General features: G+C 41.1%; 2 protein-coding genes across 7 annotated transcripts in view; both read left to right on the top strand.

Moving 5' to 3' along the window:
- NIBAN1 (niban apoptosis regulator 1) overlaps positions 1 to 11816 on the top strand; it is a 70032-nt gene extending 58216 nt beyond the window's left edge. For all 3 annotated transcript variants that reach the window (XM_049809471.1, XM_049809470.1, XM_049809472.1), the window contains exons 9-14: positions 238 to 425; positions 681 to 842; positions 3683 to 3793; positions 4398 to 4505; positions 6353 to 6464; positions 7405 to 11816. In XM_049809471.1, coding sequence (XP_049665428.1) covers positions 238 to 425; positions 681 to 842; positions 3683 to 3793; positions 4398 to 4505; positions 6353 to 6464; positions 7405 to 9125 — 2402 coding nt within the window. In that variant the 3' untranslated portion in view covers positions 9126 to 11816. The remainder of the gene's footprint in view (positions 1 to 237; positions 426 to 680; positions 843 to 3682; positions 3794 to 4397; positions 4506 to 6352; positions 6465 to 7404) is intronic.
- Positions 11817 to 12310: 494 nt separating this feature from the next.
- EDEM3 (ER degradation enhancing alpha-mannosidase like protein 3) overlaps positions 12311 to 19592 on the top strand; it is a 30513-nt gene continuing 23231 nt past the window's right edge. For 3 of the 4 annotated variants that reach the window (XR_007507130.1, XM_049809473.1, XM_049809475.1), the window contains exons 1-3: positions 12311 to 12623; positions 14899 to 14944; positions 19321 to 19421. Coding sequence is in view for 3 of the 4 variants with exons in the window: in XM_049809473.1 (XP_049665430.1) it covers positions 12451 to 12623; positions 14899 to 14944; positions 19321 to 19421 (320 nt within the window). In the remaining variant the exon portion in view is untranslated. The remainder of the gene's footprint in view (positions 12624 to 14898; positions 14945 to 19320; positions 19422 to 19592) is intronic. The other variant, XM_049809474.1, reaches the window with a different exon arrangement.

Below are 19592 nucleotides of genomic sequence, written 5' to 3' on the forward strand. Positions count from 1 at the left end.
CTCACAGTGCCCCCAAGCTGCTAGCATTTGGTTAGGTGGGGCATGGGAAAAGATGTTTTGTTGTCACTCATAAAACTATAAACTCTCCTTTCACCACCCTTATCTGTGTGGAGGTGTGACTCCAGGGAAAAAACACGGAGTCATTTAATTAATTCTAAAGTAAATCAGTTCAGATCACTTTTTTCACTGTATCTCTTAGTAGCCTAAATGCAACCGTTGTATTGTCTGACACTCCAGCCACTGTTTCTGAGCCTGCCCAGAAGTGCTGCACAGAAAATATCCAGCCATTTCTCACATCCATATTAGAGGAGCTCATGGGTCCAGTGAGTTCTGGATTCACTGAAGTCCGCTCCCTTTTTGATAAAGAAGTTCATGAAATTATCCAGGACTTCCAGAAGACAAATGATATCACGAAGCTAAAGGAGGTAAGACAAAAATATATTTGGAGCCTTTTACATGAGCGCAAGGACCTTCTAGCTAGAACTTGACGGACACACTATTTGCTTTCCCAGGTGGTAGTATGCTAGCACTTTCTTTTGTCATTTAGAAAGTCTTGTGGTATTTGTGCAACTGGAGTGCGGATATCAGAATTTGGTTTAGGGCCACTGTTACATCCTCTATTAAAAATTCACCTCTGGTTGCTTTCTCTCAAAACCTGTTCTTCTTCCACTGGAGTGCAGAACATAGATCAGCTCATGAACCTACCATTCAACTCTGTGAAAATGGAGCCCTGCTATCTGAAAGTGAACCTCCTCCAGGAGCTCCTTCAAGACCTCAAGAGTCGCTTCAAGGTGTATCACATTGATTTTGTGATTCAGAGGACACAGAACTTCATGCAAGAGGTACTGTAAGATCCAGTTTTTCCTCCTGGGAGAACAGGTTAAGTTTATCCTTCTAATCGGCTTCAAAGTAATCTTGATAAAAAGCTGTGCAAGAGTCCCACAGTATCTCTCAATCAAAGCACAGATAACAAACCTAAGAAAATCACAGCTAGAAGCTGTTTGACATTTATATTCTTGAGGTTGCATGTGTGTGAGTCTTTCAGCAAGGCACAAAAATTTTGGATGGATCATCTTTTCCCCTGAACTTTCATGTTCTGAATTCTTAGAGTCTCAGCACCAGAGAAAGTTGAGCTTGTAACCAATGGGGTGGCTAAAATCTACCTGATTTGCATTCTCAAGGGTTGATTTTGCGGGAAGGGTCTTAGATATATTTTACCAAAATAGAATGTCTTCTCCTTTGTAGTTTATTTTCCTATCAATATAAAGTAAGGCAATTAATGTTAGAAACTGGCAATTACTTGGACACAGATGACATCTCTGGATGTAGCTGCATGTAGGTCCTTTAACCAACTTCACTTCTCATGGGAATGGTTCAAGTGACTACATCATTTCAGATGAAAAATGAATTCCACCTCTTTTTACCCTCTAGTGTATATTGGTATAGGCTATAATTTTGCTTTGATTTTATTTCTTCTGGATGCCTGGCCAGAAATCTATTAGGACCTGGCCAGTAGACTTGATTTCCAGATCACAAGGCAGATTTGGCCTTGTGGCTCTATGTTGAATCCTGTGGTTTTAATCCATAGTTAAGAAACTAAATAATCTGGTCGGTAATCTTGGGAAATGAAGTTGGTCCAGTTCTATGGAGTGGGAGTTATGAATGTGGAAAATGAGTCTCTAGCACAGTGCTGGGACAGGGTTTTCCTACAAGCAGGTCTTCTAAGTACAGCCATGATCAGCAGCCAAAGAATTATTCAGAAATAAAATTCTGATTTCATGTCTGGGTCTTTCAGGGGGGGACCGTTCCAAAATGCTGCCAAATAAAATGCCTTTCAGTAAGTGAAGACCATAAGTCAAGACAAAGAAGTAGACAGAAAATAGACCCATACAAACCAAGGGGTGTTTTTTTTCTGAACAGAACATGAGTCAAAATTCACAATAAATAAGTTAAATTAAAGCACAACTTGTTCTAAAAATGCTGTTAATTGCTTCTCTCTCTTTAAAAGGATGGTATTTTTCTCATAAACATAGTAAGTAGTTTCACTTTGTGTCCGTGGACATTTATTTTATTAACAAGTAGGGTCAGACATGTCTAGCTTACGTAGTCTTAACGTGAAAAGAAGCGTTTGGCTTAACTCTAGCTCGGGTGGAGGCTGGAGCGGGATTCCTTGGCTCGGGAGCTTGGCATCCTCTAGTGGCCAATTTTAGGAAATTTGGGAGCACAATGCTCAACTGGCATAAATAAAACGGCTTTACTGACTTCACCAGAACTACACCAGTTTGTGATTTGCTTCAAATAAAAATTGAAATAAAAAGTCAGCAGTTCATCTTTTAATTAGCCTTAACTCTACACTGATCCTGTCTTTTTCTTGTATCCACGGTCTTGCAGTGCATGAGCATTTACTGTGCAGCCTTCTGATGCACGGACAAATTGAGTAAACTTTCATCTTCTCTATTTCCATTTATAAATTCAGACTATATAGTCCAATCCTACAATATCTGCAAAGTCAGTTATAAAAATCGGCCTTCAACATTTGTCACTGTGTATTTCCATTCATGAAAATATTACTAGCCAAGGAGGAATTAAAAGCATGTCTTCTCCATAAGTAGGTACATATTCATTTACAAACTACAAGAAGTCCTCTGTAGTATATGGCTGACTATATATATATATATTGACTGGGATGGTCCCATGTGATGCAAAGGAAGACCTGGCCATGTGGACAGCCTCCCTGTGGATGTCCCTGTACTTCTCCAATAAGAATATATTAAAATTTGAATGGAAACACTTAGGTAAAAAAGGCAAAACCTCATTAAATAGACATAATTACCACTTGCCGAACTGTTTTTCTGAAATGTCTTTTCAGAGTAGGGGGTTTAATATTTTTAATGACTCTCTGGATAACCTGAAAATATGGCAAATGTGAGCCTAACATAATTCTGTGAGAAATTATTGCACTCTGTGTGATTTTTGCTGATAACTATTTGTATTATAAGGAAAGCTGCTGATTAATTACTTTTTAAAAAAATTATCTGCAGTATTAATGACTGAGACCATTAGAATCTGGTAGGAGTCAATGAGAGTCTTCTTGTTAGGGATAATGAGTTTTGTCTATAGCCTTTATATATAGATGATCGATTCTACTTTTTGTCTTTGTCACCATCAGTTTGGATTGTGACATGAGATTAAACCTATACAAGAAAGCTATAATAGCATAATAATGATACCAGGGCTTAATTTTTTTAGTTTATTGCAACATTTCTGTTCATGTTAGCCTTCAGAGACCTGAAATACAGCAGAAAATTTTTGGACAATATAAATTAATCTACTCTGAGTAAGTTTGCTGATAAAACTGTTTGTTTAGTTACCTTAGCAGACTTCCTAGTATTGACCTGCATGTAGTTTCATTTTCTTATTTTCTTGCATTAGATAATCTAATGTTGGGGTTTCCCATTCCAAAACTGAGTGTTGCAATCTAAACTAAATAAGGCTTTTCTTCCCTTTCCACAATCATTTAAAGTACTTGAAATATTTATTGATTTTAGGCTCATTATTCTTCCTCTGTATCACCTTCTCAAAAATACAATTTGAGTTAATGGTTACATTGAACATTCTTCTTTACATATGTAGGAATTTTATGTTACTGGTCTTTAACAGATTTTTTAATTATTATTTTTAGCTGATGGAAAATGCAGTTTATACTTTTGAGCAGTTGTTCTCTCCAAGTCGCCAGGCAGACCCAGCGAAATTTGCAACAACCATTGAAAAAGTCAAGCTGAGAGTACTGAAGGTAAATGTAATGTAGCAGCATTTGCACAGGAGGACCTTCGGTTCTGCCTTTTCGGAAACAGAGAATATATTTTATGTGAATTTATCTCAGTATTTGAAAGAAGATATCTATTACTATCCAGCTGGAAATACTGATTTGGTGGCACTTAGCAAAGCTGCTCATTTGTGGGGTAAAACAGTTCTGGCAGACACTTGTAAAGGTCTTTACATGTGCAGTCCCTTTAATTGCAATCAAATCAGCTGGATATGATGCTGTGGATCTGGGTAAATAACTTTTTACTAGCTTTATAATTAGCCTGCCCCTAGAATTCATTACTCTTGGAAGAGGCAGCTCTGAAATACCTGGAGTGATCAGGGAGCTGTTTCTAGCCTAGCTATAAAAAAAAAATGAAGGGAAAGAAATCCTAGAAAAATAGATTTTAGAGTATTTTTGTAAAAGCTGAAATTAACTGCATGGGAATTCAAACCCCTGAGTGCACCTGTGATGTGGTATCCTTTGGGATTCACCTGTCACCAGATACAGGATAACAAGAACTAGTTCCTTCTGTGAGTGATTAATAACCCCAAACACATTTGGGCTTGTTTCTTTTTGTCTGTTTTGACAGCAATATGATTATGACAGCAGCACTATCCGGAAGAAGATATTTCAAGAAGCACTGGTACAGATTACTTTGCCCACAATGCAAAAGACACTGGCTTCAATTTGCAAACCGGTAGGTTTATGTGATTAAACAAAAGAAACAGTAATAAAAGGCAGGGAAGGATTTACACCTTGTCAGTAAATCCTCAACTCTGTATAGTTGTTTCCTCTCAGGGTGTTGTGTAGATTGGCTGCCTGCCTAGCCAAATGACACTTAGATTTGCCAGTTTGTGGATCAGGTAGATGTGGAGCATGAGGAAGATTTCAGGAAACGGAAACTGTATATACAGCTTTCTTTCTCAAAGAGAGTTTGCAGACCTTTGCCCATCCCTGTTTCATTTCTTCCCTAGAGATCTGAAGTCCCCTCAAACTGGACTCCTCTTGACAGTTATGATTGTAGGTTATGAGCTTGTCCTTGTGTTCAGCAGCCCTGCTGCAGCCTGAAATTCAGTCTGTGGGAGAGGGCACTTTCCTCTTCAGCAGCACCCCTAGGCATGGCTGTGACCATACACAGCCTCTGCTGACGACCTCCTTCAAAGCCAAATGCCTGCTTGGGCAGCAGGACCAGCAAGCAGACAGGCCGTGCACTTGCTTTCAGTGATTTAAATGGAAGTAATTACATCAACAATCAGGAAACAAACATATAGAGATGATCTCTGTTGCCCTTACAGGTAGATTAATACTCAGCAAATGTGTCTGCCAGAGTTTCATGGAGGTGTTGTCAGTGTGGTTACATCAGGGGCCAGCTGGAACACTATTCGCCTTGGCTCAAAATAAATAGTCTGTACCCTTCTTGAATCCCATGCATATCCTCTTGCATTTTCACTGTACCTGCTGAAAGATGACTGCCCTAAGCCATCCTGGCCCCTCTGCCCTTTTGTTTCCCTTGATGCTCATCAGTTTCTGGAAGCTGTAAGCTCTCACCCGTGGTGTGCTGCTCTTGCTGATGCTCTCCAGATTGTTTCAGTTTCAAAAACAAGTTTAAGACCAAGTGTTATGCCAAGTTACGCTTGCAAGTCTTTGAGTATGGAATACTAAAACTTACAAGTCAAAAAAATATATTTAAAATCACTCTCTTCTGTATGTCACTCTACTCTCTTTGCTATCCCCCAAATAATAGTCTCTTGTAGGGTGTCAGCAGTGCCTTCAAAACATGGTGTCTATGCACAGGGGCAAGCATTTCACCATCTTGAATACATGTAGAGAGGGTGGAGTCCCACATGGTGTCTCTGTCATGCAGAATGGGGGAAGAAGTGGTGGTGCAAATTTCCCACAGGACCTTTCTGTTTAACTTCCCACGAGCCTTTTGCATTTGTGCCTCTGCAGAAATGAGAAGCCAGATCCAGAAACAAATGTGTGGCACAGTTGACAAGCCCAGTCAAGCCTTGACCTTTTACTTGAAAACCACCAGATGTTTGTATGTAGGCGCCTCTACTAGAAGTGGGCAGTCATTTAATTTACATTTTACAGACCACCAAGTAGCTGCTTAGTGATAGTGACTCAATTATTGCCTAGATAGCTATTGCATATAAATCAGTAAGCTAGAAAAGTTACACACCTATTAGAAAAACAAAACCAAACCCAGTATCTCCCATGCTAACCGTGGATTTGCCTCCTTGGACAAACAGCGACTGAGACATTTCCTCACCAGCTATTTATTTCAGACTTGTTTATTATAGTGCAGATGGCAATTATCTGAAGTGCTTTTAAATGTAATTGTAGTGCAAGAATACTGTTTGATAAGTGCATAATAAATTGTTTATTTAGTTCATTTACTCATAGTTCAAATAGGTCACTTCAACAGCCAGCAAGGAGCACTGCAAGACCTGCTAGATGGCATGTCCAAGGTGCGCTGTTGAAGTAGGACTCTCAGAATCTCTCATTTTTATATATCTGTTCCTTTCTTCTCTATCTGCACAGGAGCTGCAAAAATACGAGCAGTTCATTTTTGCTGATTACGCTAGCGTGATCCAAGTAGAGAATGTGTATGAAGAGATTTTATATCAGACACTGCTTGAAGAAACCGTGAAAGGTGAGAACATTCTTGAGGTGACAGTAATAACATTTCGGCCGTTGGCCCATGAGCTCTTGCTTCAGAGCTCCCCAGACTCCTAACCTGGCTGTTTCAGACCCAGGTCCCACTTTCCCAAAGAATGGTGGTTATGATGCTGCAGTGTTCTGATTTAGCTCACTAAAGGTGTGTGGCAAGCCCTAAAATCTGGATTATGGGGCAACTTTATTAAACCTGGGAAACTCAAAGTGATAGCTTGTCACAAGCCTATTTCTAACAAAATGTAATTATGACAACTTCATTCTATCATGATTCCCTGGGCCAACAAGTGACATTATGGTCTTATGTGCAAAGGCCTGGTGATATCTAATGGCAGCAAAAATTAATTTCCCCAAATGAAATGTACTGCTGGATGCAGTTTTCAGTACATCACTGATGCCAGGGCAGTACTCCCTGCAGATCTCTCTGCTTTTGTGTCAGAAAACTAAACTATTCTTGATGGCATATATAGATATGTAAACCACTTGTGTCTCTTTGGATCTGTCTGTCTAAAACCTAGATAAAAGACAAGCATGTGTATTGCACAGCAAGTTTTAACAGACCCTCTTTGGCATTCCTGCTCAAAAATATCAGTATAATAATTAATGTAACAAGCACACTTTTATTCATATATGCAGTGTAAATACTTCTGCATTGAAACATTACCTTTGTGCATCGCAGGTCTTCTGGTAGTTTTCTATTACAGCAATGCTTAGGTCAATATTGAAGTTCCATTTTTCAGAACAGATAAATCCCCCCCCCCCCCCCCAAGAAATGTAAACTAACAAGCAAGTTGAAAATGAAAATTACTGTTGTCTGTAATATCAAAATGTATGTCATTAGAAACTCAGGAGAACAGTGTAACTTCTTCAAGGTACCTCTGTCAGTCTTTCCAAAAGTTTGATCTTTCTGTTTTATCTAGTGATAAAAGAAGCTGCCATTATGAAGAAGCACAACCTCTTTGAAGATAACTTGAATATGCCCTGTGAAAGCGTGTCCAGCTTAACGGACCTGAAGACCCCTTCAGGATCAGCACAAACCACTCCCGCAAAGAAACCTTCCACTGCCCGAGCTGAGATGTCAGACACTGAAACTCAAAGTGACGAAACACTCATTGTGACAGAAAAAATTTCCTGGGAGAAGGATAGTGATGATAGAAAGTCATCAGACAAAGAGGCAGTCACTGCTGTTAATACGGCTGGTGATCAGGCAAGCAAAAGTGAAGAAGTGGTTGTTACAGACATCAGTGAGAAACAGGAGTCCCTTTCAGCTACTCTTAGAGAAGTTGCAGAGGAAAAAAGTGCTTTGGAGAATGAAGACACGGTGAAAGCAGAGTTTGTAGCGAACACTGAGAAAGAGCTTAAGACACAGCAAAAAGCTGTGGAGGAAAAAGTAGCTCCTGGGACTGAAACTGCAGTGAAAGATTCTGGAGCCAGCCCTAAAAAAGAACTTAAGGTACATAAAGGAGCAATGGAGGAGAAGGTAACTTCTGAGAGTCAAACAGCAAGGGATGCTGCATTTGTCAGTGACACTGAAAAAGAAAGCAAAGCACAGGAAGAAGTTTCTGAGATAAAGCTGACTTCCCCACATGATAATGTAGCAGAAACAGAGATTTTAGGGAATGCCAAAAAGAAAATCAAGGTAGAAAAAGAAATTATGGAAGAAGTATCTCATAGAGAAAATGTGGTAGGAACAGGGCTTGAAGAGGATAGTAGAAAAGAAAGCAATGACCAAGGAACGAGTACTGAGACAGGGGTTATTTCCCAGGATGAAAACACAGGGAAAGGGGGGGTTAGGGATAATCCTGAAAAAGAAAGCAAGTCAGAAGGAAAGAGTTGTAAATTCCCTGATGATGTGAATGAGATAAGGAGTTTGCTGATGGTAACAGTTGAGATACCAGCAGATACTCCAGCTGAGAACATAAAGGAGATTTGTGAAGGTGAGATATTAAAGTTGCAGGACCACAATAAAGAGGATGATGAGTTGAGCAACATGGCTGTGGCAGAAATTCAGGTGAGCCAGACAATGATGAATAAAGATGCAGCAGAATGCACAGAGTTCAAGGAGGACCGATCATCTTCATGTAGTTTGGGGACAGATGGTACGAATTTAGTGAATGTGTCCAAGGGGGCCTGCAATATGGCACAAGCAGAATGGCTGGTGGAAAGCTCAGATACGCCTCAGGAGGCAAAGGCAGAGGTGGAGATCAAGCAAAGCGTTTGGTACGCAGGTGTGGGAAGCTGCGAAAGTGATAGACTGCAGCCAGAGGAGCACACTGAAAATGTGCCTGAAGGCAAAAGATTAGATGGGGAGAAAGGAGGAGCAGGGAATAGCCATGCCATCCCGGTGGAGGTAGGAAGCTTTTTTCATAATCCTGCTGAAAACGCAGACACAAAGCAAGTGCCCATTTTGGATACAGAAAACCCAAGAACAGGACTGCTAGACGTGCCAGTTTCTTTGGTGCTGGAGCAGGGTGAGGTTAGCGCCGTAGAGGTCACGGGAGATACAGAGGCTGGTGAGGGTGAAGGGAAGCCAGAAGATGAATCATCTTCACAAACGAAAATAAAAAGCACAGAAGGAGAAGATATTTTCACAGAAAAAAACAGAGAAGATAGTTATGCACAACAAAACTCTGAAGAATAAGAAGCGTTTTTCAGCCCAGCCCTGCAGGATTTATTTAGTCCAGTAATCCCTGTTTAATTGTGAATACTTACTTGGGTTGGGGCTGGAGGAAATGGGCTTTGTTGTGGTATTACCAGCTCTTGCAGTTTTAGCACAGATATCTTCCTGAGTGATGGGTGATAGACTTCTTTTTGGTTAAAGCCCTCACTGTTTAAAACCAGGTTACTGTTGGGCAACCTCATCTTTCACTTAAAACTTGCTACCTTTTATGGTTATAGAAAAAATCGGAAAATGTGACCACTGAATGCTTCAAAAGCAACTCACCCCCAGCTATAAAGTTATTTTAACAACATAACTGTTTTTAGGTGTTTTAGCAGGGGAGTAGCTCATGATTTTTAAATGCATGGATTTGACAAGTACTGCTATGATTCTTAGGTGGTTGGTATATACACGTTGCTATTCAACGATGCTTTTAGTATTTGCATGCAGTATATGGGAAATAAATAAAACTTTTAGTAGTTAAACAGAACCAAATAGTTAATTTAGTAGGTTGCTCAAAAGCCACACTCTATGCAAACTCTGCAAACTGATTACTTAATTATTTTAAAGTTTTGACGGATAATAAAGACAAGCAAGTGTTCTGATTTTTTTTCTTCTCTTATTGCTATATTTAAAATGGGGAAAATATGGGAGCAGGTTTCTCAGTCCCACTCTGCACTTCTGGGTTATTTAGCCTTCCAGAGCACTTTATGGCTATTTTATTTTGTTTTATTTTATGGAAGGGAAAGATGAGAATGTTTACAATAACTATAACCATTAGGCAGCATCTTTCTGTTTTACTTCCCACCACTTCTTCACTTATGGCTATCTAATACAGAATATTAAGAGTCCTGCCATTCCCATTCTTACTGAGTTACCCAGTTCTGTAAGCCTTTTTAGGTGCAGAAATTATGTAATAAATTGCAATAATTGTGAAATATCATAATCATTGCATGTAATTTCTGACACAAATGTTAACTGAAGCAAAAAGCAGCCAAAGATTATTCACATGTGCTTAGATTTTGGAGGGCAGAATCACCTTTCAAAAGCAGTTATTAAAATGACACCTATTGCTTTCATAGCTAGCATATTATCTCCATATCAAATCATGATCTATGCATAAAGTTGCTTATATGCATTATTTGCATGCACAATTTCCAGAGTGTGCACAGAAAAGTTTGGATTTGAAAAACAGTATTTTAATAAATTGGGCTTTAGAGTTCAAGACCTCACTTTAAAGGTCAGTTTAAGGCACCTTAAAAATTTGGCCTCGTGTTTCAGACTGTTTCTGAATAAATATAATACAATACAGGGCAGCAAAGATTAATGATGAATAGAGTAGGGACTGCAGGATTTACACCCATAGAGGAAACTACAAAGTGCCGAGAGCATAATACCTGTTAACGTTTTACTTCAACAAACTGTGCAAAGTCTACTATTTAATGCTATCAAAATACGCTATAATACTAACAGAGAATTGACACTAGAGGAACAGGCAAATATTACTGCATAAGTAAGGAACACGGTTGGGTCACTGGACCAACTGCAACATCACTATTGTAAAGTAAATGCAACTCCTATTTATTCCAGAAGCCATACTGTGTTATGGAAACATTAAGATCACAGATGTTTTCCTTGCAAAAGTACTTTGACTCGTTTCCTCCTTATATTTCATGCAAAAATACTAATTTGTAAACGCACAAACCACTGTCAGCCAAGTTTTTTACAAATCATTAGTTATTTCACTGTCAGCTACTTTGTTTTTACGAAATATTAGCTATTTCTAATTGGTACTGAATGTTAAGTGACTTAAAATTTACAACATGTGCTTTACAGTTAAGCAGCAGCAGTCTCTTTTAGCCATGCTGAAATTAGGGGGCATGATGGTTTTTTAATAGAGTGGTTTGTACAAAAGAGGACTAGCAAGACAGCGACTCTGCAAAAAAGGCTGCAGTTTCCTACAAAAGCCGTTTACAGCTAATATGATTTAGATATATCCATACAGAAAGTATTTAGCATAAACATTCCCATCATAGTAATTTTTTAGTCATTTCTATGGCAGGCTTAGATCTGGGTAATATTTTCCTGTAATATTAAAGAATTGAGTTGTTGAATACAGATGCTCAGCATATTTGTTTTTCACAAGTAGGATGGGAAAGAACAGGGAAGTTTTAGCCTGTACATTGCCTTGCTCCACAATTTAAATTGAAGTTCCTCCTGGCTAGGGGACTGATTTTTTGCCTTTGTAGATGTTTTCTGTACATTCAGATGTTTGCAAATGGATAGAGAGTAGCATTTTTCTCATCTTTAACCAGACTTCAGTAGAGGTGACAGCAAGTTAGAGGTCAGCAATCTGCAAGGTGATGTTGGACCACTGATCGAAAAGTATAATAATCCACCCATTCGGTAATTTTTGTCACTTTCTTAGAATTTCCTACACTTACCTGGAATGAATTATTTCTCGTGTGAACTAGGAGCAGTAATAAATCACCTTTCGCCGCCTGGAGGGTTGAGGGTTAGGAGCGCCGAGGGGAGCGGGCTGCGGGATGTTACCGCCGTCTTATTTCGTGGCGTTGCGGGTTTTAAAGGACAGGATATGAAACACATTGTATCTTGCTTATAACTTTGTAAAAACGGTTGTCACGAAAATAAAAGCAGCTCTTTCCTTCCATCGCCGGGAGGTCGGTGTGTGTGTGTGTGTGTGAGGTAGTTTAATTTGGGGGGCGGGGGGGGGGGGTGTATGAAAAAAAATGCACCCCCAGCGGCTGCCGGGGCGGGGGGAGGCCAAGGAGACGCTTTCCTCGCGCTCTTTGCGGCCGAGGGCTGCCGTTTGGGCCCGGCCGCCGTCCCGCCGCTGCTGCTCTCCTCAGGTAGAGGCGAACTACAGACCCCGACGGCCGGCGGCAGGGCCCGGAGCCAAGGCGCGTCGGTGCATGCCGGGAGTTGTAGTCCGGCGCCACTGCGCCTGCGCGCCGCTCTCCACCCCACCCCGCCCTTCCCGCCTTTCCTTTTGTCCACGTCGCCCTCTCCGCCCGGCGTCCCGCTGCCGTCACGTGGCGCCGCGCGCCCTCCCGCCTCGCGGCGCTCTTGTCCCGTTCCTATTGGCCCGGCGGGGCGGCGCGTGCGGGGGGACCCGGAAGCGGCGGCGCGAGGCGGTTTCCTTGGCTACGCCACAGGAAAGCGGAGGGCCGGTCCCTTCCGCCTGTGCGTCGGTGCTGGGAGCCGCGGCCGCCGCGCCGGGAGGGGCGGGCAGCGGGCGAGATGGGCCGGAGCCGGGCCTAGCGGCAGCGGGCAGGCGGCCGCGGCCATGAGCGGAGCTGCGGGCTGCCAGGGCGGCGGCGGCGGCGGCGGCGGCGAGCGGGGGCACCGCTGGAGGAGGCCGTGGAAGCTCCTGGCCCTTGGCCTGCTCTCCGCCTCCTCCGTGCTGGCGGCCGCCCCGGGCGCCGGGGCCATGAGCAAGGAGGAGAAGCGCCGGTTGGGGTGAGCGCCGCCGCGCCGGGCCGGGCCGGGAGTGGGGCGGCGGGCGGGAACGGCGGCGGCGCCGGGTCTCCCTCGGGACCGCAGGAGCCTGGTGCGGCCGGGGCGGAGGTCAGCGGGGCCCGGGCCGAGCCCACCGCCCGCGGTGGCTTTGCGGTGCACCGGCGTCCCCTCGCCGCTCAGCGGGCCCTCGCCGTGCTGGGGTAGGGGGATCCGCGCTACCCCCGGGGGTTGGGTTGGGCATGGCGAGTGCGGATGTGCCCCTCGCCCGGCAGAGCTCCGGGAACGTCTCTCCTGTCCCGTCCCGTCCCCCCCCCGGAAGACTCTACGAGATGCGTGGCATCGGTCTCACATCGATGTTTGAGGTGCGTATGCCAGAGCCGGGCTGGTACCTCGGGTCAAGCCACCACAGCTATTTGGGGCAGGCAGCCCCTTACTGCCTTTGCCCCGTCTGCCATATGCTTGGGAGCTCCAGTCTTGAAGATTGCAGCCATTGGTTGTGGGTAATTGTGGGTAAAAGTGATCAAAGGTGAATGTAAACCCATAGTCAGTTGGTCTAATTATGGCTATGCCTCTGGAGCATGTGAGTGTTTAGGAGTCATAAAAAAGGTGAATGTTTGCACGTGTTCTTGCCTGGTCACTGTATATAAGGTAAGCCACTTTGGTGCCCCATGCATGTACATGTAAGAAGCTGATTCTCTTTTAGTATAGTTTTGGTCAAAGGCTAAAGATTACAGTATAGGTGGCAATGTATTGCACTGCATGGAGTAGGATTTCTTTTACACAAATATGTAATCAAGCATATCATGTTCTTAGTACACTACTGGGGCAGTTTTGTCATCATCCTCTTCCCATCTACTGGTCAGCTGCACAGAATAATGATGTAAAAAGTGCTGGAGAAACACTCTGGATTCTCTTAAGGTTTTGAATCATTAGGTATAAGTGGATATGTAACTCTGATGATGTTTGCAGTTACTGGGGTTTTCCATCTGGGGTTCTCAGGGTACTTGTGTATATAATGTTTTGTACATGTTCTTCATGTGACTACATAAGGACTTTAAATTTTGTTCTCCAATTGGTTTTAAAACTTTTGCATTTGTAACTTGCACTCACTGTATCATCTGATGTCCCAGGCATATGCAATTAATATCTTGCCACAGTTTTTGTTTGGGGGCACTGGGACGGGTCATTCCTGAATAATGGCAGGTAATCTGTTATTTATTTAATGACAAGATCATGTCAGTCACAGAAATTATTTCAGAAAATGCCCTGTAAATGTAAGTTGCATATAGAAAAATAGAAATTTTAAGAAGATTTCTGTATGCTATATCACTGAACAGCATTGTATGCTTAGTTCATCTGGAGGTGGCACTTGGGTGTCAAACCCTGGGGTTTTGTTCACTGCAACAGATCGCAGAACTACAGCCTGGATGTAGTCTGTGAAGTACCTGAAAAAAACATCACGCTCTGCTCTTTTGATGACTTAATGCATTTGATGAGTTAAAACTACTTCTTAAATTTCCAAGTCATTGAACTAAATCAGATATTTAGAATATAATTGTAGTGTTCTTGTTTCTTTTATGTTCAGTCTTATCAGCAAAGACTGTGAATTATGTTGATGGTAGCTTAGAAATTAGCATGCTCTTTTGCCTTGCAAGGCTCCTCAGTAAAAGAGTGAGGAATGATTGGAAGTAGTGCTGTCTCAAAAAACCCCAGTGCTTTTTTATATAGTAGTATTTCTCACCTTGACAGCTTTTCAAACATGTAAAATAAATGTATCTACAAGGGTTTTCTTTAGTATTTGCTTGCCAAGACTTTTAATGCTAGGAAGAGGTGTACCTCATAACTTATGGTCCTTTTCTGAATCACAGACAGGAATTTGTGCTGTGTCAGTTGGTTTTAGTATTGGTGATAACAAGCAGAACATAATTCAATTTTCTGTTTTTTGCTGAGCATGGAATGTGTCCCATCTCTAGCTTTAATGGGTTGGTGACATCTACAGCTATTTAAGGGGAAGCACAGGAGGTTGAAAGAAATCCCCAAATAGTTCATTTCATGTTAGGTGAAGAAATAGTCTTTCCTTTCTGCAGTGAATGGAAGTAGCCAAATTAGGAAAAATTATTATGCTATATTTCACTTACTTGAGTAGAGTACGTTAGTAGAGGACCTGTTACTGATATTCAGATATTAAAGTGTAATACATGTTGCTGTTCTAAGATAGTATGTTAAAGGCCATTGTGAAGCAGACCACTAATGCTTTTTCTTTTTTCTTTTTTAGAAACCAAGTGCTCGAAATGTTTGATCATGCATATAGCAATTATATGGTAAGTAAAACACTTGTTTGCTTAATTTTTTTGGAGTTGTTATTGCTGACCTGGGATAGAAAGCAACCTACAGTACCTGACATTCTAGAGAAATAGCAGGGAAGTAGGGGCGAAAACAAAGCTAAAATAAATAAAAGCACCTGTATAGCCTTTAAAAAGAAACGAACAAATGTTACTTTCAGGAAGAGCAGTGTCAGGAGGTTTATGATGGCTTTCAGAATCGTAGCTAGGAATTGCTAGCGGTCACTCTGTTAATCTGTGCCTGATATTCCTCAAACCAGTTTATCTCAAGTCAAGCTATGAACTGTTTTCATCTTTGGTAAAATATTTGGTTTGAAATTCCAGACACCTAAAAATATGAGGTAAGAGCTGTCTGTAGTCATCGGATTCTGGAGAACACAAATTGTTCTTACTTATTTTGTAGGTAAAATTTATGTACAGCATTTCTTCGGTGGTAAGATATGTTAGATGCAATTTGGTAGCTCTTTTGCAAACAAACAATGTAGAACAAAGTAGAACAAAAAGGGGATCTTGTCATATCTACACATTATAGTCTCTTCTGAGTATGTCACTGTCACATGACAGTGAGCCAAACGCACTATAGTTTCTGTTAATATGACTTGTGATTTTCTGTGCAGGTGTCCTCATGTTCTGGATATGTGAGCCATTCTGCACTCTAATCAATCTTGAAATAAGTTAGCTTAGTTTAGATATGATTAAGAATAAAGAATTACTTAGAGTGGACTGACTTTCCTCAAGTAATAATTACTTTCAAATGTGCTATTAGTAATGCAATTCTGAGGAGAAACTGTAAATGTGAATAAGATAAATATAAAAGATGCATTCTTACTGAGTTTACATTAACAATCTTTTTATACATTCTCTGTGGCTGTTGCAGAAACCCCTCTCTTTTAAGTTGCACCAGTTCCTGCAGGACAAACTCCTGTCTCTTGACAGTGTCTTGCCACATGTCCCAGTTTCTGTATGATGCTTTAACGCTTTAATATGTAATACAAGCTTAAAAGCTTGTGAGTTACAAGTTTATGCAGTACCTGAGAGTTATAGAACTCTAGAATGGATAAAAAGCCAAGCAACAGTATTTTCAAAGTGGGTGTAGTTTTTAACATTAGCTTTTGCTTTCGACACTTGAGCAGTTTAACAAGCATCAGGCTTTTTTGTGATAATTTGTAATTAGTTACTTGGGACCTGGTTCCCTGAAAAACACTTGGCTTGAATTTCCCATGGCATTCTGAAGGAAAAGCTGTTACATATTTGGCAAAATCAGATAGAATGTTACATGCCAGTAGACAGGATCTGTGCTCCTACTGTTCATTGTGTGATAAATTGGTAACTGGTAGGTGTCTTACTACATCTGAAGCAAGAAAATTCTGGATGAAAAAGAATGACTTCAGCTATCCGGGAAGCTTTGAAGCCAAAAGGATATTTACTTGCCACGTATGCCAGAGCACTAAACAAACAGAGAAATATGACTTGTTTGTTTAAAGTAGAAGAAAAGATTAGGGTATCAGACTTGATTCTGACAGCAAGAGAATTAAGTATTTTTGCAGCTGCTTTTGAAACAGCCAGCTGAAAAGTTTTGATTTTCTGTTTCTATTAATATGCATTTTAGACACGTGTATTTAGAAGACCGAAAATTCATGTTTGCATGCAAGGGGGGAACTCCCTTGTCTTTTTTTTCGGTTGCTACCAGGAGCTTTGAGTAAAAAGCTGCTTTTTTTTTTTTTTTTCAGTCCTTCAGGATTTTTTTTTCTTGACTGTCAGAAAGAATATGCGAAAATGTCAGTCACTTGAGGCCAGCAGGTATTTCTTGGTTTACAGCACTAGTAGCGATGTGTCCTTTTTCATTATTCAAGTACTGTGCTGCCTTGAATGTACAGTCCTGACATTAGGCAATACGATCATCTGTTCAGTCAGAATGTGTAGAAATTCCAAAGTATCTGTTGAGCTCCCTTTGTATAGTATCTTCCAGAAGTATGTTTATTGTAACATTTGTGCCATGTTTTATATTTAATGGGTCTTGCTACCTTCCTTTGAGGTTACTTGAAAGGGGAGAAATTACAAGTTGGGAAATCACTTGACCCAGTAACCTTTCCTGCTCTAGACAGAATAAGCAAACTTTTATTTTTCAAAGTGCTTCTAGTTCCTTATGATTTTGTAAGACTAAAAGTCCATTTTATCCAGAATTTTTATCACCTTTTTTCTCCATAATTTAAGGCAGAGATCTTAGTTTTGACTTTGCTTTTGTCATGCACTTTTTTAATCTGTTTTTCTGAATACTTTGCACGGATATTCAGAAACATCTGAGCCATATTAAAATGATCTAGATTCTGGCTTTTGTAGCTGAACTTGAGGAGAACAGAGTCGTGCAAAGACCAAAACACTTGGGAGAGTGGTAGGCAGGGAAATAAAACATCAGTTTCAAAAGAAGTTACTGTAAGAGCTGTTTATTTGTGGATGAATGTTCCTTCTTTTCCTCTTTATTTCATGTTTGAATATAGATTATTTTTGTACCGTGTATTTGGAAAGACTTTGAATGTGTTTACTTGCAGTTTCAGTGCAGTTATTGAACTTTTTTATCCTGCCACACATTGGTTCTCCACTAAAAGTAAAACTGGAGGGCACGGTACAGTGTCCAGTTTCCTGATGTAAAAGAGAGAAACTCCATTCCAAATCACTTGTATTGGGCTTCTAATGGAGAGGCAATTTCATGCATGTTTGAAATTAGATATATTTAAGATTCATCTTTATTAATGTCAGTGGCCACTGTGAAAATTTTTCAGTAAACCTCTCCTATTGCACAATGATGTATTTCAAATTTGTGTCTATTTCATTTGATATCCCATTTTAGTGATAGTTTAAACCTATGAAACTTGCATTGACTTGGGAGACAATAGGAAGAAAACAGGCCTTTTATTCACAGTGCCTGACTTAGGCAATGGTGCCACTCCTGTTATTTCTGACTGACAAGAAATAATATTACAATACTTTGCAATGCTTGCTTTGCAGAGTGCTTTTTCTAGAAATATGGAAAGTAACTGTTGCTTTAAAAAAAAAATAATCTAGCAATGTCTCTCTCTCTTTTAAAAAAAATGTTATATTTGTAAAAGGTTCAGTCTTGCTAAGCTTTTTTGTGTTATCTTTTGTTATGCCTTGTGTAGTGATTTACCAGTTTATTATTTTACCTTCTGAGTTCTCTTATCTGTCACTGAGTGTGACCCTGAGTTGCTTGTGTTCACTTGGAAATGTTTCCAAAGTGACTTCAAAGTCTAATTCACACTAATTTCTCCATGAAATACCAGCCACTTGATAATGCCTGCATTAGCTTTAGGTTTTAAACTCATCTTTGAGATGATAATTCCTGCCTTAGAGACATTATAGGAAACGTCATATGCACCTTGTTGCAGAAAGCACAGAATTACCTATTCAAGTTAATTGGTGGGATTTTTTTGGATGTGCTGTTAGTTATTCCAGACTTTTCTGGGAGGTTAGAGAGAAAGAGGTCCTGTTGCTCTGTTCACAGTTTAATCATTTCCAGCCACCCAGCTGGAGAGCAGCTCAGCAGAAAAGGACCTGGGGGTCTTGGTGGACACCAAGTTGACCATGAGCCAGCAACGTGCCCTTGTGGCAAAGGCAACTGATGGTATCCTGGGCTGCATTAGGCAAAACATTGCCAGCAGATGGAGGGAGGTGATCCTTCCCCTCTACTTGGCACTGGTGAGGCCACACCTGGAGTACTGTGTTCAGTTCTGGCCTCCCCAGTACAAGAGAGAAACAGACATACTGGACAGAGTCCAATGAAAGGCGATAAAGATGATGAAGAGACTGGAGCATCATTCCTATGGGGAAAGGCTGAGAGAGCTGGGGCTGTTCAGCCTGGAGAAGAGAAGTCTCAGGGGGATCTTATCACTGTATATAAATACCTGAAGGGAGGCTGTAAAGATGACGGAGCCAGGTTCTCAGGTTCTTCTCAGCGGTGCCTGGTGACAGGTCCAGAGGCAGTGGGCACAAACTGAAACACAGGAGGTTCCCTCTGAACATCAGGAAACACTTTTTTACCATGAAGGTGACCGAGTACTGGCACAGGTTACCCAAAGAGGTTGTGGAGTCTCCATCCTTGGAGATACTCAAAACTTGTCTGGACACAGTACTGGGCAACTGGGTGTCTAGATGGCCCTGCTTGAGTAGAGGGGTTGGACAAGGGGATCTCTAGAGGTCCTTTCCCACCTTAGAGATTCTGTGATTGTCATGCAGTTTTTTGGAAGTACAGTAATGGGGCTTCTTTTTAACCAGCTCTGAAGACTTGCTGAAATGACTCTAACAATTGTAATGTATTCCCTTGTTTTGTATCCCCACAGGAGCATGCGTATCCAGCTGATGAACTCATGCCTTTAACTTGTCGTGGACGAGTACGGGGTCAGGAACCAAGTCGAGGGGATGTGGATGATGCCTTGGGAAAGTTAGTGTTTGAAATGGTTACTGTCTCATGTAAAGATGTAGGAATCTAAATACAATTTGCAGCCCGTAAAACTTGTTTGTTCAGTTGACAAGTCCAGAAACTTACATTAGTAAGAAATACTTCTATTGTTTCTTCCCATGATGTTAACTGATGTGAAATTGTACTTCAATC

Source organism: Accipiter gentilis, chromosome 8 (assembly GCF_929443795.1).
Source record: "Accipiter gentilis chromosome 8, bAccGen1.1, whole genome shotgun sequence".
Taxonomy (NCBI): domain Eukaryota; kingdom Metazoa; phylum Chordata; class Aves; order Accipitriformes; family Accipitridae; genus Astur; species Astur gentilis.